This window comes from Canis lupus, chromosome 8, assembly GCF_048164855.1.
Source record: "Canis lupus baileyi chromosome 8, mCanLup2.hap1, whole genome shotgun sequence".
NCBI classification, from domain to species: Eukaryota; Metazoa; Chordata; class Mammalia; order Carnivora; family Canidae; genus Canis; species Canis lupus.
The window spans coordinates 36,491,656-36,518,811 of NC_132845.1; the positions used below are offsets into that span (position 1 = coordinate 36,491,656).

At 40.4% G+C, this 27,156-nt stretch overlaps 1 protein-coding gene, 1 long non-coding RNA gene and 1 pseudogene across 2 annotated transcripts; 2 read left to right on the top strand and 1 right to left on the bottom strand.

Annotated features, from left to right (window-relative positions):
• Positions 1 to 1,823: 1,823 nt before the first annotated feature.
• On the bottom strand, positions 1,824 to 6,229 carry LOC140638157 (uncharacterized). Its single transcript, XR_012035335.1, has 2 exons — positions 6,148 to 6,229; positions 1,824 to 1,936 (listed from the first exon to the last, which is right to left on the bottom strand). It is a non-coding gene; the product is annotated as an uncharacterized lncRNA (long non-coding RNA).
• CD53 (CD53 molecule) lies at positions 2,369 to 21,537 on the top strand. Its single transcript, XM_072834946.1, has 8 exons — positions 2,369 to 2,509; positions 14,460 to 14,539; positions 15,505 to 15,681; positions 17,160 to 17,234; positions 17,773 to 17,868; positions 18,387 to 18,467; positions 19,745 to 19,828; positions 20,671 to 21,537. The coding sequence occupies exons 2-8, from the start codon at positions 14,477 to 14,479 to the stop codon at positions 20,740 to 20,742; spliced, it is 648 nt and encodes a 215-aa protein (XP_072691047.1). The 5' UTR covers positions 2,369 to 2,509; positions 14,460 to 14,476; the 3' UTR covers positions 20,743 to 21,537.
• A 1,698-nt stretch (positions 21,538 to 23,235) lies between these two features.
• On the top strand, positions 23,236 to 24,952 carry LOC140638155 (aldehyde dehydrogenase, mitochondrial-like; annotated as a pseudogene).
• Positions 24,953 to 27,156: the final 2,204 nt, after the last annotated feature.

Genomic DNA, 27,156 nt, shown 5'->3' on the forward strand with positions numbered 1-27,156 from the left:
TATGGGAGAAGAGCAGGTTTCAGCAGAAGAATGCCCAGTTTCCTCAGTTGAATATTGTGTACCGGATTTAAGGTAACTGCATGGAACTCAATGAGAACTCGAATTATGTATATAGATTTGTGAATCTTTGGCAGATACTAATGGAAGCCACAGAAAATGTGAGCCAAGCAAGAAGTCTTTCCTCAGTTCCTCTATATCAGGGACCTGTCATGGTGATAACAGCCTGAGTGAGGGGCCCTGACTCCTCAAACTGATGCCACACGAAGATAGGAGAATTTACAACAGCATTGCCTAAGGTGCAGTTAGGCTGAAAAACTGTTCCCCGAAAAAAAATCATACACCCAAACACACACATGTTGTTCAATGATCAAATAAATTTGGAAAAATCTGTGCACTTAGAGAATATTAATGACTGACAAGTTCTGCAGTAAAGATCCATTTCCTCTTTAATTTAGCATTTTCCATAAGCCAGCCCTGGTCACAGGTGATTCCAGAATCTGAGTGTGTCAGGTTGAAGGAAGACAGAGAAAGCTAGCTTTTCCAGATACATGTTTCTTTTTACCGTTGTCTTCTTTCTTTCTTTCTTTCTTTCTTTCTTTCTTTCTTTCTTTCTTTCTTTCTTTTTCTTTCTTTCTTTCTTTCTTTTTCTTTTTTTTAAAGATTTTATTTGTTTGAGAAAGAGCAGAGAGAGAGCACATGAGAGGTGAGGAGGGGAAGAGGGAGAGGGAGAAGCAGACCCCTCACTGAGCCGGGAGCCTGACGTGGGGCTCCATCTCAGGACCCTGGGATTGTGCCCCGAGTCAAAGGCAGCCACTTAACTGACTGAGCCACCCAAGCACCCCCCTCCGCCAGAGGCATGTTTCTAAGTTGAGGATTGGGGAGAATGTCTAGTTCTTCATTTATCAGATAAAAAAATTGTGACTCAGTGGTAGGTTCCACAGCTCACAGCTGGCTAGGGATTTGTTGGGGTTATCACTTAGCCCTTTACCATTTCAATCTAAGAAAATCCCAGTAGGCACAGCAGAGAGAAAACTGGATATATAATTTTCAAAATCTACTGGTCATAGTTTTTTTTTTAAATAGCAATCTCTATGACTTTTTTTTTAAGATTTTATTTATTTATTCATGAGAGAAACAGAAAGAGAGAGGCAGAGACACAGGCAGAGGGAGAAGCAGTCTCCATACAGGAAACCCGACGTGGGACTCGATCCTTGGTCTCCAGGATCACGCCCTGGGCTGAAGGCGGCACTAAACCGCTGAGCCAACTGGGCTGCCCCATTCTCTGTGACTTTGAATTTGAGTCTCTGTGACTTTGAATTTGAATTTGAAAAACTGCTGTTTTTTTTTTCATTTATTTGTTTATTTATTTAAACTTTTAAAAATATTTTATTTATTTAGAGAGAGAGAGAGAGAACTCACAAGTGGGGGAGGAGCAGAGGGAGAGGGATAAGCAGACTCTGCACTGAGCATGGAGCTGACATGCACTCCATCCCATGATGCTAAGATCATGAACTGAGTCAAAATCAAGAGTGGGTTGCTCAACTGATGGAGCCACCCAGGCACCCCCAACTGCTATCTCTTAGCTGTATAATCTTGGGCTAAATATCTAACCTATTTGAGCTCTGTTTTCTCATCTATTAATGGGGATATAACAGTAACTAGCAGGATTATTATTAGATGTTACTATTAATAAACTGAAGCTGAGAGGTTGAGATTTGCTCAGTATCACACAGCTAACAGAGATGAAGCTGGGATTGAAACTCAGAACTTTGGGGCTCTCTTTACTAAACAAATCATTTTTACCAGTGTCCCTTGGATTGTACCTTGGGGTTTATCCTTGACAATATCCTTACATAAGTAAAATCCAGCTTTGGAGACAGAAGTCTGAAAATGGTATCCCAATCCAACAGGAAACTAGAGATCTTCTGGAAGGCAGCTGGAGGGAGGGTGGGGAGAAGGTCAAATGAGGCTTAAAAGACATTCCTGTCTTAGTCCTAGAAAACCTTTAAAAATAATTATTTTGGGGTTCTACTCCAGTTTCCAGCTACCAAATGGGGGGCCAGGCATACTTATTCTTGAAAAGACTCACGGGTAATTCTGAGGCACAACTTTGATTGAGAAGCACTGCCTTTTTCTAGACAGAAATCAAGGCTAAAATCACCCCAGAACCTACCAGTGCTCACTGATTAGTACCTGAACCACTTTGGTCTTTGACTTTTCCTATGTTTCATAGAAGCAAGTTTATGTATTTGGGTGGGTCGTGGGAGTAGATGTTTAAAAAGCCACAGGGGAAGGATTGCACCTCTAAGGCTAAAGAGGGCAGGCCAAGCCTCACTTCCTCCCTCTCTTCAACTGGGCTTCCTGTTGTCAGTGTGAGCACATTTATTTTCCCTTCACTTCTCCTTTTACACAAATAGCCCCTGACATCCGTGTTACCAGCCTTATTGTGACCTCCTCAAGAATAATCACCAAGCCTGCCTAAGGAACTGAAGAAAAGTGCCTGCAAAAGGTAAGATTGGTGACATTTTAATCTGGCTTGAGAGCAAAGACCTGAACCATATTATGTAAGATAGAGTATTTTAGGATTGTCTGCATACCTCTTAGTAGGCCTAAAATCTCCTGCAACTTCTATTTTTCAAATATTTAATGCAGGAAAATAAAAAGATAAGATAAGAACCCTTCAAAAGACAAGCAAGCCATAAAGACTTTCATTAACCAGGTTCCTATTGTCTGATACCTCGCTGGGCCAAGGCATTCGTGCTTTAGAACCTAATTGCTTAATTGCCTCAGAACTTGAATTTCTGTGAGTTGTCATTTTTGATGCCTGGAGCCTTCTGTGTGATATGATATTGGGGAGATTTCATACATGCTCAGGTCTCTTAGAAGCCTGATTTTGTGATTTTAAAGTGAGGAGAGAACCAACAGCCAGAGCCATTTAGAAAGGCAGCTGGGAGATGGCAGTTCTTAATTCAACAAGTTTTCATGTTGAATTCCTCACTGTGATTCCTCAGAGCCACTAAAATAGGACAGCTGCAAATGACAACACCGAGTTCAGAGTCAGGAACATAGGGCATGCCCACTGCCTGTATATCAAGAAGTAAAAGCTGAACACCCCTAAAGAGATGCGTAGATTGTTTTCAGACAGAAAGAACGTTGTGGTCCTAATGGTTCTGCTGAATAAGCTTGTTCTTGGTATACAAAACATAAATATTGATAAATGTATTATGACATGCACCAACCAACAAAATTTGATATTGTAATGAGTTCTAATTCATGCCCTGTAACTAGTGACTGGGGTCTTATGGACTCAGAAGGTCATAGTCAAGCTTTTGGTCTTGACTTTCTGTGACCACCATAGTCATTACTGGAGGTCAGGAGACCATGGGAAACACTAAATCAGAGCTTTCTCCTTCCAAGACTTGCAAGCATCTCAACTGATTATGCCCTGGGGGAGAGGAAAATCTTCCAGAAAAATACTTACACACCTAACAATGGAGGATGGCAATGCCACTGGGGGTTCTAGATTCCCAAAGTATCTCAGGGGCCATTGAGCCATAAATTTAAAAATAAAGACCAGATTTTTTATTTTATTTTTAAAAGATCTTTGAAAAGATTTTTTAAAATTTATTTGAGAGAGCAAGAAGGAGCACGGGGAGGGGGAAGGAGCAGATAGAGAGAATTTTAAGCAGGGGTTGAGCACAGAGCCGGATGTGGGGCTCTATCTCAAAACCCCAAGATCATGACCTGAGCTGAAACCAAGAGTCAGATGCTTAACCAACTGAGCCACCCAGGTGCCCCTTAAGATTATATTTTTAAGTAATCTCTACACCCAATGGGGGTTCAAATTTACAACCTCCGGATCAAGAGTCCTATGCTCAACCAGCTGAACCAGACAGGCACCCAAAGACCAGACTTTTTAATGAATTCATTTACTAATCCTATGTTAAGTGCCTCCTGGGGCCAGGCACTGTGCTTTGGAAGATTCTGGTGGAGAGACAAAATAGCAAGGTAGAGATTTGTCCTGAAAATAGTCCTGCCCTTAAGGAACTCCTGTGAAAGATAAGAGGTGTTGGAGTTTTGGAAGAGGATTGAGCAAAAGCATTCTTAGCTGCTGGCTGAACAAAAGTTTTGCTTTCTCATCTCCACCGGAATCTGCACTGTTTTGAAATTGTGGTTGGTTTGGAACAGAGACTGAACTGAAGATTGATTTCCTGTGTTTTCTGTGTGGGCCACAGAAAGAGTACTTAGCTTATAAATGAAAGGATTGGACACCTTTATACCCACAGGGAATGATTCAAAGCCCATTCTGTCACAGCTAGTGCTGCATAAGCCACTTCACCTTTGATAATTTTCCAGCATAAACCAGCAAAGTGAAACTCCAATGGTCTTTGGTTTCTGGTGTCCTCAGGTTGACTTGTGACCACCCAGAGGGCTTCAGACTCCAAATCTGAAGCCCTTCCTCAGTCCCAACCCACAGCATTTGAACAGGTAGGCATTGTGCTGTGTCCCAGAGAAACAGGGATAACTGATGGGCTTATCAATCTCAAAGCATTTGTAGATTCTGGTGTGGAGTACAGACACAACACACAAATACAGCACAATGTGATCTTTTCTATAATGGAGGTAGGATGTGCACAAAATGTCGGAGATGTGTAGGAGTGTGCCTTGGAGAGGAAGTGACTGCTTTCATTCATTTACAAAGTACAAGTTTGCTATAGAGACTGGAAGTAACAGCATTCCAGATGGGGCACTGTACATACACATTCAAAGAGTGTGAGTTGCCCCCTAGACTCCTTTGAAATGAGAATAAGCAAGCAAGACCATAGTACAGGCTTTGGCTGCAGGAGCACAGGAGGCAGAAATCTCTATCTCCTTCTTGGTTCTAGAACCAGCACCTGAAAGTGAGAGGAAAGATCAAACAACCTGGCGGGTCCAAGATCTAGCCCTGGCTGTGGCTATGCCTGAGACATCAGAACTGATGGGGTGTGGCTTGAAATGAGAGTGAAGGGGCCGATTTCTTACTCCTTAATCTCAATTTCCCCCAGATTAGGGTAAAGATTGGAGCTCTCTGTGAGGTTATGATCACTGTCTCTCAGCTTCTGTTCCAGGAAACGCTGTATTGATTTAGTTACAGTGGTTTGGTTTGTGTTCCTACATTAGTCCTCCCCCAGTACCTCCTGTACTGAATGAGCATCCAGTGTGTGCAGATCACCCTGGGCCCACAGACTGGGTATCTTCCTTCAGGAAGCTCTGGGACTGAGCTGCTACTGCAGGTACAGAGCACTGAAGCAAATTAACAGAGAAACAAGACCACTACACAGAGCAGGCCTCCCAGGGTGGCTGTTGGACTAGAGGAGGCAAGGATTGCAGCTAGAGTGTGAGTGTGGGAAGGCTGTCTGGACATAGGCTTTGGGAAGAAGGAAGCCATTTCCAAAGGCATTGGGTGAGCACTCAGAGTAGAGACCATGGATCTCTGTGTTGGGATACAGAGGCAAGTCCTCTATTCATTCCCCACATCACCAGCACACAAGACTCTTCCTGCCCAAGCAGGAACCTCAATACATCATAGCTTCAGCCATGAACTGTTGTAAAGGAAAAAGTGCCACAAGGACACATTTCTACAATCATTTAAAATAAGAGCACTATTTTCCAAGTGTTAGAATGTTGTTACTTAAATAGAATTTGGGATTATTTAGGTTCAAATAAAATGTTCAACTTGTAGTGAGAGCCCAGAAAATATCAGCTCTTCATAGAATATTCCAAACTGCTTATTTCCAGGTAAGGTGAAACTTGTCCAAAGTCATAAAACTAGTTAAATAGTAATTCCTGATTCCCTATGGAATGCTCTTTTCTCTCCATTATACTATACTCTCTTTTCGTATAAACTTCCTATTAAAAGAGCATCATCAGACTGTTCTTTGTCCATAAATTTTCAGTGCATTTTAACATATGCAAACATTTAAAAATGCAACTTAGTCATAAATCTAATTGATCAGAAGTCAATATGATAGCAAATGAAATATTTGAAATATATTTAATTTGTCACACTTTCATTTGACATTTTATATTTCAGGAGAACTAGATTGAGGCATAGGATATTTTGATACCTTACATCTTTTAAATTTGAACTCATGGGTTAATACTCACTCTATTAGGAACAACTAGAGGCCTTAAGGAATTATCCCATGGCTCTTCTAAAAACAGCTCTTGTGGAATCTCAGAATTTATGCCATCAGGGAATTATGATGTAATGACTTAAAGATCAGAATTCCTAAGATCATTTACTCATATTCAATGTTCTCTCTCTGTCTCTCTTTAAATTCAGACTTACAGAAAACTTGCAAAACTAGTACCAAGAATTTCTGAACCCTCTTCACCTAGATGTCCCAAATATGACCATTTTTGTCACATTTTCTTTATCCTTCCTTGGCTTTCTCATTTGGGAGTAATTGCTGGTATGATATCCTTTTCCACAGAGTGGTTTACTACGTATTTTCTTTTCTTTTTAAAGATTTTATTTATTTATCCATGAGAGACACAGAGAGAGAGAGGCAGAGACATAGGCAGAGGGAGAAGCAGGCTCCCTGCGGGGACCCTGATGCGGGACTTGATCCCAGGACCCTGGGATTGCGACCTGAGCCGAAGGCAGACGCTCAACCACTGAGCCACCTAGGTGCCCCTACTACGTATTTTCTAAGAACACAAACGTTCTCTTACATACCACTGTATAATAATCAACATCAGGAAATTGACTCAATTACAATACTGTTATCAATCTATAGATTTTATTCAGATCCCATCGGTTGCTGATTAATATCCTCATAGTGACTGGAAATCTCTGACCACACCTTGCTTTTAACTGTCTTATTTCTTTAGTCACCTTCTACCTGGAGCAGTTCCTGAATCTTTTCTTGTGTTTCATGATATTGATATCCTTGAAGCATACAGACAAGCTATTTTCTAGAATGTCTCTCAATTTGTTTTGTCTCATATTTCTTCATGACTAGATTCAGATTATTCAGACTTTTGATGGGAATGCCACAGAAATGGCTTTGATTAGCCCACACAGAGCCTTGCTCATGCTAGATATAGCTTGCTTGAATGCACCATAGATGGGTCTCCAGGACAGAGACCATCCACAGCAAAATTCTATGTATTTTTTTTTAAAGATTTTCTTAAAGCTTTCATTTATTTATTTAAGAGAGAGAGAGAGAGCACGAGCCAGGGCAGCAAGGGGCAGACTCACCACTGAGCAGGGAGCTGGATGCAGGGCTCGATCCCAGGACCCTGAGATCATGACCTGAATCGAAGATAGATACTTAACCAGCTGAGACACCCATATACCCCAAATTCTACATATTTTGGGAGTAAGGAAAGAGAACCTCTAGAAAATGAGCCTCCAAGATTATCTGGATTCGTCTTTCTTCATTTTTTCCTCTCCTCTTCACTTCTTCCTTTCTCTCTTCTACAAATCACCAATTTCTCTCCCTGATGGCAGCTTTGAAAAGGAAAAAGTTTTCACCAGACCACAATTTCAGGGAGGACTAAGATGACAAACACGTTACTTTGACAAAGTGATGGAGAGAGAGAGAGACAAAATTAATGCATAAATGTTGACAGTTTGGTTTTGTTTTATTTTTGTGCCACCTTTCCCTGGTGATTATTACTCCCTCTGAGAGAGACGTATTTGCATAACCCCCATTTCTCCTCAGCTACCGTTCACAGGGATTCACACTGAAAACTGGATGGAATCCTCCTACGGCTCACACTGCAGGGGGTGCGTTGGGTTGGGAAGCGGGAGGCACAAAATGGAGCCCAGGGAAGCGGAAGAATGGTCGGCTGGGAAGCTGAGAGACTTTGCCTTGTGCCGTGTGCTTTGCTGTTCATTAGCTGGGTGAACAGTGCCAGTTACACAGGCTGTTTGAGCCTTGGATTTCCTGTTTGCAAACCGAGGCTGTTGACATCTAAGCTACAGGGTTGATGAGAGGATTATAAATAAGACACATTCATGAAGAATTCAGTATTTTGCAGGGTTCAATGAACTCTATCATCTGTTTAAATTTATTTTGCCCTTATATAGGGGACCCTTGTAGAGAACAGATTTTCTTTCCTATTTTAGAAAAATCTTTTGTGGGACGCTTGCATGACTCAGTGGTTGAATGCCTGCCTTTGGCTCAGGATATGATCCTGAGGTCCTGGGATGGAGTCCTGCTTTGGGCTCCCTTCAAGGAACCTGCTTCTCCCTCTGTCTGTGTCTCTGCCCCTCTCTGTGTCTCTCATGAATAAATAAATAAAATCTTAAAAAAAGAAATCTTTTGTAAATCAAGGTCCCACTGTTCTTCACTGACGAACCAAACACCTTCACAGGCTCTGTAGAAGTGGATAGGAAGCCCATAGTCACCTTACTGAATACTTCGTTCATCTGTGTAAGTTGGCAAATAGATCCATATATATAGAAATGTCTAGAAAGGTGTTCACCAAAAATGTCAATGGTGATTATTTCTGGGAAGTGGATTTCAGAAGATTTTATGCTTTTGACTTTGTATTTTCTTTATTGTTTGAATTTTTTATAAACAGTGCATAAAACTTTTTTTTTTTTTTTGCATAAAACTTTTTTTAAGTATTTACCAAAAAATGAAACAAGCAAAAAATTATTAATAGGCCTTCTGGCCCCTGATGTATTTTATTCCTGAAAATCTAGCAGAAAGCCCAGGGTTGCCCGTATGAATGGACTGGTAGTAAAGCTCTAACATGATCTTTTTTTTTTTTTTAAAGATTTATTTATTTATGATAGACATAGAGAGAGAGAGAGAGGGTCAGAAACACCGGAGGAGGGACAAGCAGGCTCCATGCCGGGAGCCCGATGCCGGACTTGATCCCGGGACTCCAGGATCGCGCCCTGGGCCAAAGGCAGGCGCTAAACCGCCGAGCCACCCAGGGATCCCCCACCAAACATGATCTTTTAGTCAGTGTTCATTGAGCCAGGCACTCATCCTGAGCGACCCAGGAAATGTCATCTCGCTTAACGCCCTGAACAACATGTGAACTGCATGTAAATATCATCATTTTAAAGATGAGGGAAATTGTGAAAGAGAGGTTACACAAATTGCCCAAGGCCACATTTCTGGCATGTGGCATGGTTTGAATTCAAAACTAGATCTGTCTGATTCCATTACTAGTGTTTATCAAATTGGGTTTTGTAGAACAATGTGTTCTCTGAGCTGTTTAGCCTTCAATATAAAAACAGGTTTATAGTGACAATGTACATTAGTATATAATGAGCTTCTCAGAAGTCATTCATCAAAAGAACTGTTTATTGCTTTTTCTTTTATTTTTATTTAATCCTATTTACTTCCAAAATTATTTGATCATGGATTCCTTTCATTCCCTATGGTTCTGTTTCGTTGCTTGTTTTTGTTTGGGGAACACAGATTAATATCTCATAAATATAATAGTATATGTAACACCAAAGCTGTCTTGCTGTGGCACCAAGATTGGGATCACATAAGGCTGGATTGAATTGGTAGCTTCTTGAAGCTTCTATCCCAACTTTAGCTACTTCTAAACTCGATTGCATTCAAGACTAGATTTGATAGCTCTGAAAGAACAGGTCAAATAAAAAGGAAAGATTGAACTAGAAATCCACAAGACAATTTATTAGCCCAAGATCTTTGCTCGGAAGGAACTGAAAAGTGAACTTTATCCCTGGCCTGCACGAGGAGCTGTGGGAGGTGGCCACAGCTAACTGGAGTTTGGTCACAGAGGTTTCCTGGAAGCTGACGTCAGGGACTTTCTTCACAGAGCCATGAACCATGCAGCAGATTTTGACTGCAAAGAGGTGTCATTTCTTCCAGACCAGGGGGGTTTAAAGGGGCAGGAGCCCAATAACTGATGAAGTTAAAACGAAGAAAGGAAGAGGAAACAGTGCCATTCAGTCTGGTTAATAGGAAAACTGGGACATACACATGGCAATAAAAAACATACACGTGTAGTGACAATCTTTACCAAATGGGCAGATTTTCTCCTTCAAAAACCTGGGGATTTGGGGGAGTCTGAGCAAATGAAAAGTCAATGAAGGAGAAAGAAGAGGCTCTTCTTCCCATCTGTGAAAGGAAAAAACTCAATAAGGATATCCACATGTCTGTGGGCACTTCATTAGTTGGTGTTCTGTGGACCATTTGATTACAGGAGCCTAAAGCAGTGATCATAGGATCCTAGGATTTGGGGGCTGAGGTGACCCTAGAAGGCATCTGGTCCAGTCTTCTGTGTAAGTTATCTGTCCACATCCAAAAGATTAGTTTATTGGCAGGATAAACTCAAGCCCAACACAGTGTAATGTTCATTCCACTATACCAGATTATGTAGAATTAATTGACAAAAGCTTATTGAATAATCTTACTTTTTTAGTGTAATCAAGGGACTGTGTTGGATCTCGAGGATTCAAAGATGAATAAACTAATTCCTACCCTCAAGGAGTTCACATTCTAGAGACAAAAGAGATAATTACAAAATAAAGAGGCTAGTGCAATAACAGAGATGTGCAGGTATTATGGGTACTCCTTGTAGGGAGTGGGGTTGGGTGTGGAGAAATAGACTCAATCAATGAGGGCTTACTGGAAGAGTGACACTGGAGCTGAGTGTCAGGATAAATAGTGGCTAACCAAATTAAGGTGTCAGAAGGGTAGAAAAATGGTAAATTCCAACAAAGAATCCTATAACCACAGGTAAAAAAAAGGAGGCACTGAGACAAGTGGTCAGTGTTGCTTCCTAGATTTTAAAATAGCAGCATTATCAACAATAGCCAACTTATAGAAAGAACCCAACTGTCCATCAACTGACAAATGGATAAAGAAGATGTGGTATATATATCAACAGAATATTACTCAGGCATCAAAAAGAATGAGATCTTGCCATTTGCAATGACTTGGATGGAGCTAGAATATATGATTTCACTCACATGGAATTTAAGAAACAAAAAAAGATAAACAGAGGAAAGAAGGAAAAAAAAGGGAGGCAAACGATAAGAGATTCTTAATGACAGAGAACAAACTGAAGGTTGATGGAGGGGAGGTGTGTGAGGCATGGGATAGATGGGTGATGGCTATCAAGGAGGCACCTGTGATGAGCCCTGGGTGTTCTATATAAGTGATGAATCACTGAGCTCTACTCCTGAAACCAATATTATACATATGTTAACTAACTAGAATTTGAATAAAAGCTTGAAACAAACAGAAATTAATATTGTTCTTCTTCTACCATAAAAAAAAATAAATGAATATTTGGGAAAAAAAGTGTTGGCAAGGATGTGGAGAAAATGAAGCTTGGTGCACTGTTGGTAGAAATATAAGTTGGTACAGCCCTTATGGAAAACACTCAAAAAGTTCAATATAGAACTACCATATGATCCAGCAATCTCACTTCTGGAATAAACTGGAGTGAATTGAAATCAGGATTTCAAAGAGATACCTTCATTCCATGTTTATTGTAGCATTATTCACAATAGCCAAGATATGAAACCAATCTAAATGTTTATCAATGCATGAATGAATGAAGGAAATGTGGTACATACGCACAATGGAATATTATTTGACCTTTAAAAACAAGGAAAAAAAAGAAAAAGAAAAGAAGGAAATCTTGCCATTTGTGACAACATGGATTAACCTGGAGGACATTATGCTAAGTGAAATAAGCACAGCAGAGAAAGACAAATATTGTATTGTATGACTTATATGTGGAATCTAAGATAGTCAAACTCATGGAAGCATAGGGTCAAATGGTGGTTGCTACTGGCTTAGAAGAAAGGTAAGTAGGGAGATACTGGTCAAAGGATACAAAGTTTCAGTTGTGCAAAATAAATAAATTCTGGAAATCTACTATACAGCATAGTGACTATAGCTAACAATATAATATTGTACATTCAGAACTTCCTAAGAGGGTGGATCCTATATTAAGTGTTACTATCACAAAAAATAAAAATAATAAGAATGGGGATGGGAGGAACCTTCAGGAAATGATGGATATGTCTATGGTCTTGATGGTGGTGATGGTTTCATAACTGTACACTTACCCCAAACTCATCAAATTGTGTATGTTGGTATGTACATCATTTTTACATGTCATGAATATCTAAAATAAAGCACTTTTATAAATTAAATAAATAAATAAAAATTAAAAAAATAAAATATAAGACACAGGATGTTGCCATGAATTTGGAGAGATAGACAGGGCAAATTAGGAAGGGCTTTATGACATACACATACATATATAAAACCATCACTACAGTCAAGATAATACACATTCATCACTTCCAAAAGATTATTCATGGTCTTTCATCATCCCTTTCTCCCACCTCTCCCTACTCTCCTTTTCTTTATCTAACCCCCCGCCACCACGACCACTTTCCTCTACCTCTATCTCTAATCATTGATCTGCTTTCCGTTGCTATATGTTAGTTTTCATTTCTAAAATTTTATATAACTGGAATCATACACTATGTACTAATATTTTTGGTCTAGCTTTGTGTATCCACCATAATTATTTTGAGATTCATCTATGCTGTGTTGTGTAGCAACAGTTCACTTCCTTTTATTCCTGAGTAGTACACCATCGATAGCTATATCTCTATTGTAAGATCATTTAATCTTCACATCCATCCTAGGAGATATAAGTATTACTCCCATTTTACATAGGAATAAATTGTGACTAGAAATGTTAAGTAAGCTTCCAAATCTAGTGTAGCTGTTTAATGGCATATGAGAGAGTTGAATTCAAGTTTGACTTCAAAGCCTATGTAGTAAATCATCATATTTTTCAAAACTTTTATTTATTTATTTATTTATTTATTTATTTATTTATTTATTTATGAGACACATAGAGAGAGAGAGAGGCAGAGACATAGGCAGAGCGAGACACAGGCTTCCCGTGGGGATCTGAGGAGGGACTCAATCCCAGGACCCTGGGACCATGACCAGAGCCAAAGGCAGATGCTTAACCACTGAGTCACCCAGGTGCCCCATCATACTGTTTTTTAACTTCCCAAGTATATACACACACTTATAATCAAATGAATTTTATTTTAACTTAGCTAAAATATTGATGAAGAATTAAGAATAATCCTGAGGGTCAAAACAAGAAGGAGAAAGGGATAGAGAAGGACATAGTAAAGGAAAAGGAAAATAGTATGAGATAAATATACGTATTTGGTCTATTCAACAGAGATTATTGTATTGTGGAACACAAATAGCTCATCACACTTACAACAGCCTACATAACCTATCCCTCAAGACCATCTGATTTCTGGATATCTTGATACTGTTAAGAGGGTACAGGCGATGGATTGTGTAAGCAATCTATACACTAGAAAAGGCATAGTTCTAATAGGGAAAAAAACAATAAATTGACGTTCTGCTTTATATAGCAGTCTTTTTTTTTTTATTTAAAAAAAATTTTTTTTTAAGTTTTTATTTATTTATGATAGTCACAGAGAGAGAGAGAGAGGCAGAGACACAGGCAGAGGGAGAAGCAGGCTCCATGCACCGGGAGCCTGATGTGGGATTCGATCCCGAGTCTCCAGGATCACGCCCTGGGCCAAAGACAGGCGCCAAACCGCTGCGCCACCCAGGGATCCCTGCTTTATATAGCAGTCTTATGTGCAATTTTAAAATGAGTGACTCTATAGAACCTAATTGTGTCTGAGAGAAAATTCAAAATTTGTATCCAGATCTCTAGAATTGAGGAAAAGCCTCAATTTCTAGTGTCCTTGCTGAGAAAATGAAATGATATATATATATATAATTATATATAATATATATAATTATATATATATCAAAATTCCATTGCTATCTCTTTTCTTTCTCCATTGAATATTAGATAGCTAGTTTTATCTCTGCTATCAGATTGATATCTTCTGGAAGATAGCTACTGCTTAGTCACAGTTATATCTTCCACAGAAAACATCATAAATGTTTCTTCAGTAAAAGAATGAATCATACATAGGTATGCTCCCCCATTTTCATCTGGAGAGATTTATAGACCAAATGTAGTATGTACATGATCAGGAATTGGCTGATCAAGTCACTGAGTTCTCCACAACTGATGAATTCCTGACCCCTGGGCTGCCTTCTTGAATAAGTGCCCAAGCATTAGTCTCTGAGCATTGGCCTAGAGACCAAATGTGATAGAGACTGTGATTCATTCTCCTCTACAGTGCTTAATTCAGTGATAAGCATTCTTGGCTTGCTGAATTGGAATGAAAGTGAGTGTCCAAGATAAACCAACTGATACCTTAGTTCAGAAACTGAGAGAACAGGGAGTTTGGAGAAATTTCCTAGAGAGTCACAGCTCAAACCTGAGGTGGTGCTGGAGCTCTTGAACCCCTGAATATATCTGTCCTCCCTTCACTGGTGCCACCTTGCAGAGCCAGGTCACTTACTTACTCTTTTCTTCCTTTTACTTTTTAGAGCAAGGATTTCCCAGCATGGGCATGAGTGGCTTGAAGTTGCTGAAGTACGTTCTGTTTTTCTTCAACTTGCTTTTTTGGGTAAGTGTGCCTCTTCTGAACATGGCTGAGCTCATCAAATCCAAGCTACACTCTATTTCTCTCTCCTCTGCTGAAGAGCCTGCTATGGAGAGCAACCCATGCATGTCTGAATGGCATACCCCACTTACAAGAGAATAATAATTTCCTCCCCTCTTCTCATCCCACCATAGTATAAGCCTGTAAAATTGAAAAGTACTAGTGCAGTTATTTATAGGCATGCTATTTCTCTCTCTGGGAACTTTAGGCTACTAGGCTCACTGCTGACATCTATAGGTGAGAAACCTGAGACTCTAAATTCTGTGCATAAATGACACTTTCTTACTTCCCTCCTTCTCCGAATCCGTTGGATGAATAGCTGATTGGAGAAGAAATGTGTGGGAAATATCAAAAAGGGAGACAGAACGTAAAGACTGCTAACTCTGGGAAACGAACTAGGGGTGGTAGAAGGGGAGGAGGACGGGGGGTGGGAGTGAATGGGTGACGGGCAATGGGGGTTATTCTGTATGTTAGTAAATTGAACACCAATAAAAAATAAATTAAAAAAAAAAAAAGAAAGGGAAGTCACCTTTTCTGGGAAGGTTTCACTATGCCAAATTCAGCAACTGAATTTCAAATATAGGATGTTTGTACTCATGTGTCTATGAGAAGATCCTTAAAAGTTTGGCTTCTCTAGTTTTCTTCCTAGCAGGATCAACTTCTCAAACAGGGCATCATCCCCTGTACATGATTGTGGTTTCCAAAGGGAAGACCATTTGTAAGCTATTGTGGGAACAAGGAGAATGGGATCTGAAGCATGAAGATACTATATCACTCACAGTGAGCTTCCTCTGGTATCTGATATGGGTAGGACGAAGCATGAGTGGGACATCATGACAGTCTTGATAGAGCTAAGGAAAGATGTGATTCTATTTTCAAGTGAGAATGTGAACAGATATTCAAGAGTATTGTGGGATTCTTTCTTTCAGTTCTGTGGCTGCTGCATTTTGGGCTTTGGGATCTATTTCCTGATCCACAACAACTTCAGGCTGCTCCTCTCCCTCACACTGGGCAATGTGCTTGTCATCGTGGGCTCCATTATCATGGTGGTTGCATTCCTGGGTTGTATGGGCTCCATCAAGGAGAATAAGTGCCTGCTTATGTCGGTGAGTCTCTTGCAGCAGTTGTGGTACCCTAAGTAGAGGGACATGATGCCTGAAACCCCAGGCAAGATGTTTCTTGGTGGCTAACCTATGGGCACAAGGAAATCATAGGATCATAGGTTTGACACCTCAGGCCAGCCAAGTCTATCTAGATCAATAGTATTTTGTTTCTGACTTGGGTCACAGGATAGGTAGAAGAGGACATTGCTATCTTCCTTGAGATTCATTTTACAGTGTTAATAATGACCCTTGTCATAATTTCCCTTTATGGCATTTCATTTCTTCAAATTTGGTTGAAATCAAATGTCATTCATCTGCCTAAATGCTTTTCACATTAGTATGTATTTTTAGGATCTGTGTCAGAATCACCAACTGATGGAAAATCTAGTCTCTAGATTCTTCTTTGTACTGTGACCCTTCTAAAATGGTAGAAGATATTTATCTATCTCAAATCTGCACAAGATACATGACAGAATGATGACTCAACTTAAGCGAGGTCTTAGGTGGCAGCTATTATGTAACATGAGAGATGCTAGAGCTTTTCAGTTGTTCCCTGTCAGTTAAGTGTCCTGAAGAACACATTTAGGCTTAGGTTTTGCCTGTAAACTCTATGAAAGGAGAGCTCCTTGTATCTCTAAGTGTACCCAGAACACTGCTTGATATAACAGTGTCACCCATCCATAAATAAGGGTTCCCAGTTGCTTTGGTTCTTCCTTAAGTCATTTAATTAATCTTCTTTCCCTTATGGATCAACCCTTAAACCCTTAAACTGGAGCCAAGAGATAGAGCAAAAACATTCCCATTCTCAGTTCCTGGATTAATGGCAAAATATGGGGGATGTTAGACATAGGGAAAGTGTTAAACAGATTTAAGCAGTCAAAATTAGTGTTGGGATAAAAAAAATGAAGGAGAGGGAATCAGTGAAAATGTGTTTTCTGTAGCATGTGATTAGCATAAAGGGAGTAAGCATCTACAGGTGGAGATAAATAAAAGTTAGGACTGTGATTAGAATACCTCTTCTCCCCATCTATAAAGAGCTCCTTTCAACTTCCACCATCACCTGTCCCCCACCCCAAACTAGCCTTGATCTTGCTGAAACAACCAGGCCCCAAACTCTAAAGACACATAGTTTAGTTTAATGCTCTTTTGCTCAACTGTTTCAAAAAGCTGATGCCAAAATTGCTTCACTGATTTAACAAATAATGTTGCATACTCATTATGTGCATAGAGCTGGATAGGCACAATGGGAAGGGAAACACAAAGTTAGAAGACAGCTGATCTGCCCTCTAGAGATTTGGAATGCAGTTGTAGAAAAACATCACATATATTCCTCACAAAACAAGAGGCTTATGAAGATCTGGGCAAGCAGGAGTAGGAACCTCTGCACATGTGCAGAGACACACCTGGATACTGCCAGGGTGGAGTGGGAATGAGGGAAGAACTAGAATCAGTGCTGTGAGCATGTCTCTGCTTTGCCTCAGTTCTTTATCCTGCTGCTGATTATCCTCCTTGCTGAGGTGACCTTGGCTATCCTGCTCTTCGTGTATGAACAGAAGGTAAGCTATAAAGAACACAATTCATTGTTGTATTTCTGACTATGGAGAAGCTGGCACAAAATAAGTCCTGTAATAGAGATACAGGCAAACTGGAAGGATGGAAGAAAAATTAATTGTAAATGGAGAGAGGAAAAAAATATCATCAAAGAAATTGTAATTGAGTCATGCTTTGAAGGAAAAATAGGAAGAGAGGTAAAAACAAGCTTATTTTCCTCCGACTTCTTTTTCTCCATGTGTTTGGAAGTAGAAAATGTCTGCTTCCATGCCTTAAGGAGCCCATGTTTTGATTATCTGTCCTCTTGTGAAAAAACAGAGTTCTGGAAGGATGAGAGACTACTATGTACTCCTTCCTACAATGCCATCTCAGTCTCAGCACTACTCCCTGAATATAAACTCCCTCTCTGCACGTCCTTAGCTCTGAGGAGATCATTTGAAAGGGAGGAGCAAATGGAACCACCAATCTATATTAGAAATTGCTTATTCCTTGAACTTACCTGCTTTTTATAATGTCTTCTCTGCTGGCATATGCCCTACCTAGCTGAATGATTATGTGTCTGAGAGCCTGACTGACAGCATCAAGCAATACCACTTGGACAACAGCACCAGAGCAACGTGGGATTCTATCCAGTCAGTTGTGAGTACAGCTGGACTCCTCCTCAGCTCAGCCCAGACTTAATTTTCCAACCTCAGTGCCTGGGGGTTAATGGAACTTACTTTCTTGAAATGTTTAGAATCTAAGGTCTACAACTCTTAGGTCCAAAATAATGTTTAGCAGTCACAAAGGGGAAAGCACAGGGATCAATCTGATTGGTACAAAGTTGTCTACACTCTCTTACCCTTCTCTTATTTCCAGATAGGCTCATTATCTAAGCCCTACTTAGATCTAAGGAAGACCCAAACATGTCAGACTGAATCCCCTGAATGCTGTAAAATGCAAATAAGTTAAAGCCGCCCTTTCTACCTCAAGGAGTCTTATGTGAATGAAATGGTATAATAGATTTGAAAGTATTTTGTTCTAAGGGGCCATAGTAGTCAAGCCAATTCTGTATTTTCTGCTAGAGTCAGATCTGAAGGGACCACCTTTTTGCCAAGTTCCAGTTTTCTTTCTGTTGACTTTCTAACCATCAAATTTTGGGGGGATTTGGCTTTTAGCTGCAATGTTGCGGTGTAAATGGCACAAGTGATTGGAATGGTCACCCACCAAAATCTTGCCCCTCAGATCCACAAGTTCAGGTAATTTTTTGTCAACTTTTCTGTTATTAATCTCTTTGGTTAAACTTTCAATTATCTTAGAAACTCCAGTCATATAGGACTTAGTCCTCCCAACAAAAACAAGGAACATTGGACAAAATAGAAGCCAGGAGGACAACCTAGGTAACTAGACAAATTAGACAAAAGTTGTCCAGACCACTAGATAAAATTTAAAAAAGGAACAAGCTCATTTAGACTAGAGATGGCATCACAAATCTTGTTACCCTAAACTATTACATTAGAGTAGAAAGTTTATGTGATAGTGACAGAGAATTATATCAATATTTTTCTTGAGCAAGAAGTTGGTCTTGGGGCAGCCTGGGTGGCTCAGTGGTTTAGTGTCGCCTTCAGCCCAGGGCCTGATCCTGGAGACCCGGGATCAAGTCCCACTTCAGGCTCCCTGCATGGAGCCTGCTTCTCCCTCTGCCTGTGTCTCTGCCTCTCTCTCTCTCTCTCTCTCTCTCTCATGAATAAATAAATAAAACCTTTAAAAAAAAGAAGTTGGCCTTATGATTGAAAGTAAAAGTTATAAAGTTGTGGTAGAAAAGCTTCCCTTCTTTCTGTTTCTCTGCTTTTCTTCCTTGAAATGGCAGCATCCAGCACCTTGGTGAAATGAACCACAAGTGAAGGAGACTGGAGTTAGGGGAGAGACAGTTGGTAGAACTGTTGAAACAATCTGCCCACTTAATTCAGACCTTCAGACTAGGCCCAGAGAAGAAGCCAAGATTATATTTCAACAACATTAAGTTCCTAAATTCCTGTTACCCCATGTTATCCACCTTGGGATTGTTTGAAAATCTCCAAAAATTTTTAGTTCTATGAAGAAAAACTAAGACACCCACTAACTAGCACTGCCCTGGAGTTTGGAAGGGCCATGATAGGTTTAGGTTTTAGCAGAAGCTGAAATGCAGCCAATCCTAGAATTGCATAGGCCATATCCCCATTTATTTGTCCCAAGTCAGCAGAGGATATTCAAAGATAAGGATATCTATTGCTGAAAGGCCTCTGAGGAGCTAGTTTAACTCAGTTTGTAGAAATATCGGACTTTTTTGCATTAGGTGCCACTGTGATAATAACAACACCAGAAAAGTCTCTGGTTTAATATTCTCTACTTTAAGCCTATTTCTTCATCCATAGGAAGAAAATAAAAATGGCCTAAGACTCTTGGCATAAGGCAAAATATAAACTATCTTCTGAAATTATCTTCCTGATAAAGTTGAATAATACAGTGGTATCATTTGTACTTGTAATTTTTTTAGGGTTGCTATGCAAAAGTAAAACTGTGGTTTCACTCCAATTTCCTTCATATTGGGATCATCACTATCTGTGTATGTGTGATCCAGGTAAGAACTTAATCATGGGACTTTTGTGAAGATTAAATTAGTTAAGTCACATAAAGTTTTAGAACAGTACCAGTTACATAGTACATGCTCAATAATATGAGCTTCCCTAGTCATGTAGCAAATGATGACATTACCAATTTAAGGCATACAGAAAATATGCTGCAAGATCTACACGGTCAACTTATCCCTAAGATATATGAGTGCTTCATAGTCAGATTAGTAGTCATCAAGCAGACCCCTACTTTGGTCATTCACTCAGCTGGTAAAGAAAAGCTTGTGAGGATAAACACTCTATGTGAATAATTGGCCTTGTACGCCAAGCAGGAGCTGTTGATAAAAATTATAATCAATTTCCTCCTTGTTTCTTTGCTTAGTATGGTTAGTCAGGGGTGAATTTGGGATAGCTTTGTGTTCTTTTTTCTTAGGTGACATCTCTACTATTTTTACACCCAAGTGTTTTGGGTATATCACAGAATAGCTAAGATTTAATCAAGAAGCTCAGAAGGAAATAATTTATCTCTGCTTAGAAACCAGTCATTCTCAAGGCATGGGTAGAGATGATTCATTGCACAGAGTGTTGACTTGTGCAGAACTTGACTATACAAGTGACTTCTTAATGATACATAGATGTCCCAACACTCTATCCTCTACCCTCCTGACACCATCACCCCCACTACCATTCTAAAGCTAAAGGAGAGAACAGAGAAGGAATTGGAAGTAATGGCAGGAAGGGTGGTTCTAGTGTGATAGACACTTTCTTTTTGTCTGGGGCTAATCTCAGCGGTTGTGGAAAAGATGCCTCCTCCTATGAAGACCTCACATTTTCCCATCTCTTTTCTCAGGTGTTGGGGATGTCCTTTGCGCTGACCTTGAACTGCCAGATAGATAAAACCAGCCAGACCTTAGGGCTGTGACATCCTACTGCCTTGTGCTGGAGAGGCTTATTTCATCTCGGGAAATGCAAAATCACTTATAGCACAAAGCCCTAAATGATCACCTCCTGGCCTAGTGTCTTTGTCCCCCTCTCATCTTTTCCCTGTTTTGGTCCCTGTCTCATAGAACCAGAGAAGAGGGTGTTGGCCAGGCATTTCTCATCTCAGGCACCAGAACAACCATCTACCCACTCTTGGGGGCAACTGTGTCCCTCAAGGTGGTGACACTAATACCTGAGCAGTTTTGGACATGAGAGGCCAAGAGAACCTGTGGCACTAATGAGTCAAGATCAAAGGATGGGTCTGGGACTTTAATTTTTGCATCTTCTTGTTGTCAAATAAGGCTCTAGTTTAAATCATGCCCAGTACACTCTCCACCACCAAGCAAAAGACAAGCTGAAGGGAGCTCTGGAGCCAGACTCATTGGATCACAGTCACAACCCTCTGCTTCCTTTTGGCTGGGCCTAGGCCTTAGGTACAGGAATGACAGAGTACTCTTTCTCCAAACGGTAAAGTTTCTTGCAACTTCCTTATTAAAGGGCCTTATTGATTCATTCTGTCTTTCCAGAAGAAACTGTCCAGTGATTCATATCCTGCCTTCAGCCAATTTCTTAGCCTTTGAGTTTTATAGCTATGGAAGAACTCAGCAAAACCAGTATTTCTGGTGGTTTAGCTGATAATCACATTTATAAGAATTCTGGTATTATTTCTCTATCAAATAAGGTTTGTTAATGTACTATTTTAATTCTTCAATAAATAAAATAGTTTATGATCTTAGTCATTACATTTTCATTTCTATATCTCAAATATATTGTCTGTGACTCAAACTGGTTGCCCTGCCAGCAAGGCAGGTATATTAATTATACATTGTTGCATAACAAATAATTCCAAAACTTAGTGGCTAAGAACATACATTTATTATCTCATATTTTCTCTGAGTGATGAATCTGGGAGCAGCTTAGCTGAGTGATTCTGGTTCATAGTCTCTCATATGACAACAATCAATATGTCAGACAGGGCTGCATTTATCTGAAGACTCAACTGGAAAAGGATCTACTTTAAAGATCTTTCACATAGCTCTTGGTAGGCCTCAGTTCTTTGCCACATGCAACTTTCCACAGGGCTGCCCTATTATGATATCAGTTGTTTTCGCCCATTACAAAACACCCAAGAGAGAACATGAAACACAGCACCCCAAACAAGCCACAATCCTTTTATAATCCAACTCAGAAGTGCCATCTCATCAATTCTGCCATATTGTGTTCCCTAGAAGGAAGTCAAAAAGTTCAACCCACAATCGAGGACAAAGGACTATACTGTGTGTGAATACCAGGGAGTGAATATCATTGGGGACCAATCTTAGAGGTTGCCAACCACATGTCTTTTGGGCCACGGAAAGCTTAATTGGATTGTCTATAAGCTAAATTACATCATCTGATAACCATATGTTATAAGGGATAAAATCAGAACATATCTAATACAGAACCAAATGTAGAGAAGGCAGAGAAAAGGACAGAAGAATTGGATTTTGTTCTTGAAATTTTGTGTAGGATCTCCCACCTCACTTTAAGGAAAATCGGTCATTTTAGTGGTAGTTATAGGGAAACCTACATATTTTGCACTTTCCTGAGGGAAACAAGGAACAGAGGATATATATATATTTTTTGCATATAAGTATCAAAAGTATCCCACATTCAACGTGAACAACAACAACAAAAAAACTTATTGTATCTTCCAAACCTGTTCCTTTTCTTTGATCCTCATATCAGTAGATGATCCTACCACCCACCCAGGTGTCCCAGCCAGAAGCCTGAGCTTTGTCCTTAACTCTAGTCTGTCCTTCACTCCCAACATCCAGTCAGTTATAAAGTTCTAAGGATTCACATACCAGATGTTAAATTCACCCATTCTTCCCATTTCATTTCTTGCCTGTATTCCTTCAATAATCCACTATCTGTTCTCCTAGTATCCATCACTGGCCCCATCTAAGACATTCTCCATATAGCAGCCAAAATAATATTTCTAAAACATAAATATAAATATTTTCCTGCTTGAAATCTTTCGATACTGTATTTCTCTTCGGATAAAATTCAGATTCCTTATTATGTCTCTCAGGACCTACAAGATATGTCCCACTCTTAGCTCTCCAGCTTCACCTTTTGCTGTTCCTATTCTTTTATTCTATCCCTCAGTTTTATTTAAGTTTATTTAGTTGCTCTAAGCTTTATCTATACGAACTTATTTTTCCCATTCATCGAATGATCCCTTTGTCTGATAATTCTTACCTTTGCCGTAAGGAAGGTTTCCTTAGTACTACTAAGTTTAACATCTATTGAAGTCTTTACAAGTATGAGATAGTGTGCTAAGAACTTTACACACATCTCCCCATTTAAATCTTGACAAAATGTCTTTTGTGAGTACCTCCATAATACACTCATAGAAACTTTTACAGGTCTTATTACACTTTATTTTAATTGCTATTTATTTGTCTCTATTACTCATTGGCCTGATCAAGTTAGAAAAACAAAAAAAAAAAAGGTAAAAAATAACAATAGGCCCAGCACATGGCTTTGGTGCTTCATCCTGCAGGCTTGCCCCGCCTGGGCCCCAACCAGCAGCCTGAAGTCTTCTACAACCAGATCTTCATAGACAATGAGTGGCACGATGCTGTCAGCAAGAAAACATTCCCCACCATCAATCCATCCACTGGAGAAGTCCTCTGTCAGGTAGCTGAAGGATACAAGGAAGATGTGGACAAGGCAGTAGAGGCTGCCCGGGCTGCCTTCCTGTGGGGTCACCCGGCGTCGCATGGACGCATCTGAACCGCCTGGCGGATCTGACTGAGCAAGACTGGACCTACCTGGCAGCCTCGGAGACCCTGGGTAACGGCCAGCCCTGTCACCTCCTACCTGGTGGATCTGGACACCGTCCTCAGATGCCTCGTCACTATGCTGGCTGGGCTGATAAGTACCATGGGAAAACCATTCCTATCGATGGGCACTTTTCCAGTTATACCCGCCACAAACCTGTCAGGGTGTGCGGGCAGATCATTCCATGGAACTTCCCCCTCCTGATGAAAGCCTGGAAACTGGGCCCAACCCTGGCGACAGAAATGTGATTGTGATGAAGGTAGCTGAGCAGACTCCACTCACCGCCCTCTATGTGGCCAACGTGATTAAGGAGGCTGGCTTTCCTCCTGGCGTGGTCAATAGCATTCCTGCATTTGGCCCCACAGCTTGGGCTGCCATCGCCTCCCATGAGGATGTGGACAAAGTGGCCTTCACAGACTCCATCGAGGTTGGCCACCTAGTCCAGGTTGCTGCAGGGAACAGTAACCTCAAGAGAGTGACCCTGGAGCTGGGAGGAAAGAGCGCCCAATATCATCATGTCAGATACAGACATGAACTGGGCAGTGGAGCAGGCCCACTTTGCCCTGTTCTTCAACCAGGGCCAGTGCTGCTGTGACAGTTCCCAGGCCTTTGTGCAAGAAGATGTTTACGCTGAGCTTGTGGAGCCGAGTGTTGCCAGGGCCAAGTCGCATGTAGTTGGGAACCCCTTTGACAACCAGACTGAGCAGGGGCCGCAGGTGGATGAAACTCAGTTTAAGAAGATCCTTGGTTATATCAAATCTGGGAAGGAGGAGGGGGCGAAACTATTGTGTGGTGGAGGGGCAGCTGCTGACGGAGGCTACTTTATCCAGACCACCGTGTTTGGAGATGTGCAAGACAGCGTGACTATCGCCAAGGAGGAGATCTTTGGGCCAGTGATGCAGATCCTGAAGTTCAAGACCATAGAGTAAGTTATTGGGAGAGCCAATAATTCCAAGTATGGGCTGGCTGCAGCTGTCTTCACCAAGGACTTGGACAAAGCCAATTATCTGTCCCAAGCCCTCCAGGCTGGCACTGTGTGGATCAACTGCTATGATGTATTTGGGGCCCAGTCACCATTCGGTGGCTACAAGATGTCTGGGAGTGGCCAGGAGCTGGGAGAGTATGGTTGCAGGCATACACAGAAGTGAAAACTGTCATGATCAAAGTGCCTCAGAAGAACTCCTAAAGAACTCCACCAGCTCCCTCACTCATCCAGCGACTGAGGTCAAGGACATCAGCAGCAAAACCAAGAAAAATGACGCTTGCACACGAAAAGTCTCAAGAGAGAAATTCACTCATAGAATCTCTTGATCAAGAAAGTCCCAGATTTTGAATTGGTAAATGGGGGTGGGTGCGGGGCAAAGAGTATGGGGAGAGCCTTTTACCCTGCAACGGTACTACTGCTGGGTTTCAGGCTGATTTTTCAAAACTAGATTCAAATGTCTTATCTTGTCCATCTGGTATTCTTCTGTAACTTGCCCTTGTGGGGGAACAAAAAGCGATTGTTTATCCTTGTACTAACAAGCTGGGGCAACAACTAGTGCCTTCCTTTGTATTCTGGACTAAAACTCATTAAAAACAATACTGATGTTAAAAAAAAATAACTATAAAGATTGTGCCATGGCCACAATACAGTTCAGATTTTAAGATCCATGAAACTTATATGATAAAAATAACTCTAGGTCAATCACTTTGAAAAGAAAATGTAGTTGCTATAAACATTTTTCTAAAATAATAGGAACCATCCAAATTGACTCAGACAGAAAAAGGAAATTTCTAATTCTGATAAGATAGACAGTATTATCAGACTAAACTTTCACTATAGACAACTAAAAGTGCTAGATAAAAGTTTTAAAACATTTTATTAAGAACGTTGTTGAACTGGAATGAAAACAAGGAATACTCAAGCCAGAGACTTTGTGATGATGGGAACCAGAGAGGCAAGAGGAATTTGAGTGCATTTGCCAAAGTAGGTGAACTTGAATTTCAGTTTTCATGGCACATGGGATACATAGCAAATTTCAAGGCCTAAGGCAGAGAGTCTAAACAGAGATCTTACCTCTTTGAAGTCAGAGGCACCAAAGTGCTATACCTTAGTAGAAGAGTAAATTAGAAATTCCATTCACTTTCACCAAAGATTACATGAAAATCTGTCTGCAACTTGGCAATTTAGCTGAGGAAGGCAATGTCCTTGAATCCATAATTTGGTCATTATGTTGATGTAAAGTACAAATTTATACTGTCTGAGTCATCAGCAAACTCTCAAACTAAAATTTAGCTTTAAGTAGTCCCAAACAAGAAGTTATTTCAGGCTTTGGCAGAAGCAAAATGCACACTTTCTGAATGAACCCATGATAATATCAGGTCTACTGTGACAAGCAGTGGGTGTTTACCTCTCTAAAATTGACAAGCCTCTGGCGGTGAGACTAGGAGGTAGAAGGGTGGGAGAGTGAAGGAATTGAAACAGGGACATCATTGCAGATGCTACAATGACATTAAACAGATAATAAGAGCATAATCTATCAGAGTAACCTAGAAAATGATGCAGTAACAGAAAACAACAAAGGTATATTTTTACTTTTGTTACATGTCTATTATTGGGAGAGGGCCTTTCCTCAATGAAGTCACTCAGATACGCTGGCTAATAGAAAACATAGTTCCAGAGAAAAGGGGGAGCTCTGAAGGCTCTTGCAGTAATTATATGCTCTAGCCTATAATCAATAGATATCACTTTAACTCATAACTCATTGAATTAAACTAGTCACATGGCCCCATCCAACCACAAAAGAGTCAGGAAATACAATTGTACCATGTGTCAAGCAGATTAAAGAAGATAAATTTGGCAAACAACTCTAATGACTACTATAGAAAAATGTTATGACCAAATTATACCAATTAGTCTGAATATCTAGGTAAGATTAAGTTGCTATAAACATTTTTTTAAAAAATGTATTCAAGAGGGACACCTGGTGGCTCAGTGGTTGAGCATTTGCCTTCAGCCCAGGGCGTGATCCTGCAGTCCCGGGATCGAGTCCCCCACCAGGCTCTCTGCATGGAGCCTGCTTCTCCCTTTGCCTGTGTCTCTGCCTTTCTCTCTGTGTCTCTCATGAATAAAGAAATAAAATCTTTTCAAAAAGCATTTGAAAACCCAGACACATATAATCTTATAATTTATAAATTCACTTATAATTGAGTCAGTGCTCAAAAATCTATCTTGAACAAATCAGGCAAAAATGACTTCCCTGTTAAGTTTCACCAAACATTCAAGGAAGAAATTATTCCAATTTTATACAAATTCTTCTAAAGAATAGTAGAGGAGGGACACCTGGGTAGCTTAGCGGTAAAGCATATCCCTTTGGCTCACAGTGTGATCCTGAGTCCAGAATCGAGTCCCACATCGAGCTCCAAGGTAGTGGATGCCTGTGGATCCTGCTTCTCCCTAGCCTGCTTCTCCCTCTGCCTAGGTCTCTGCCTCTTTCTGTGGGTCTCTAATGAATAAATAAATAAATAAAAATCTAAATAAAAT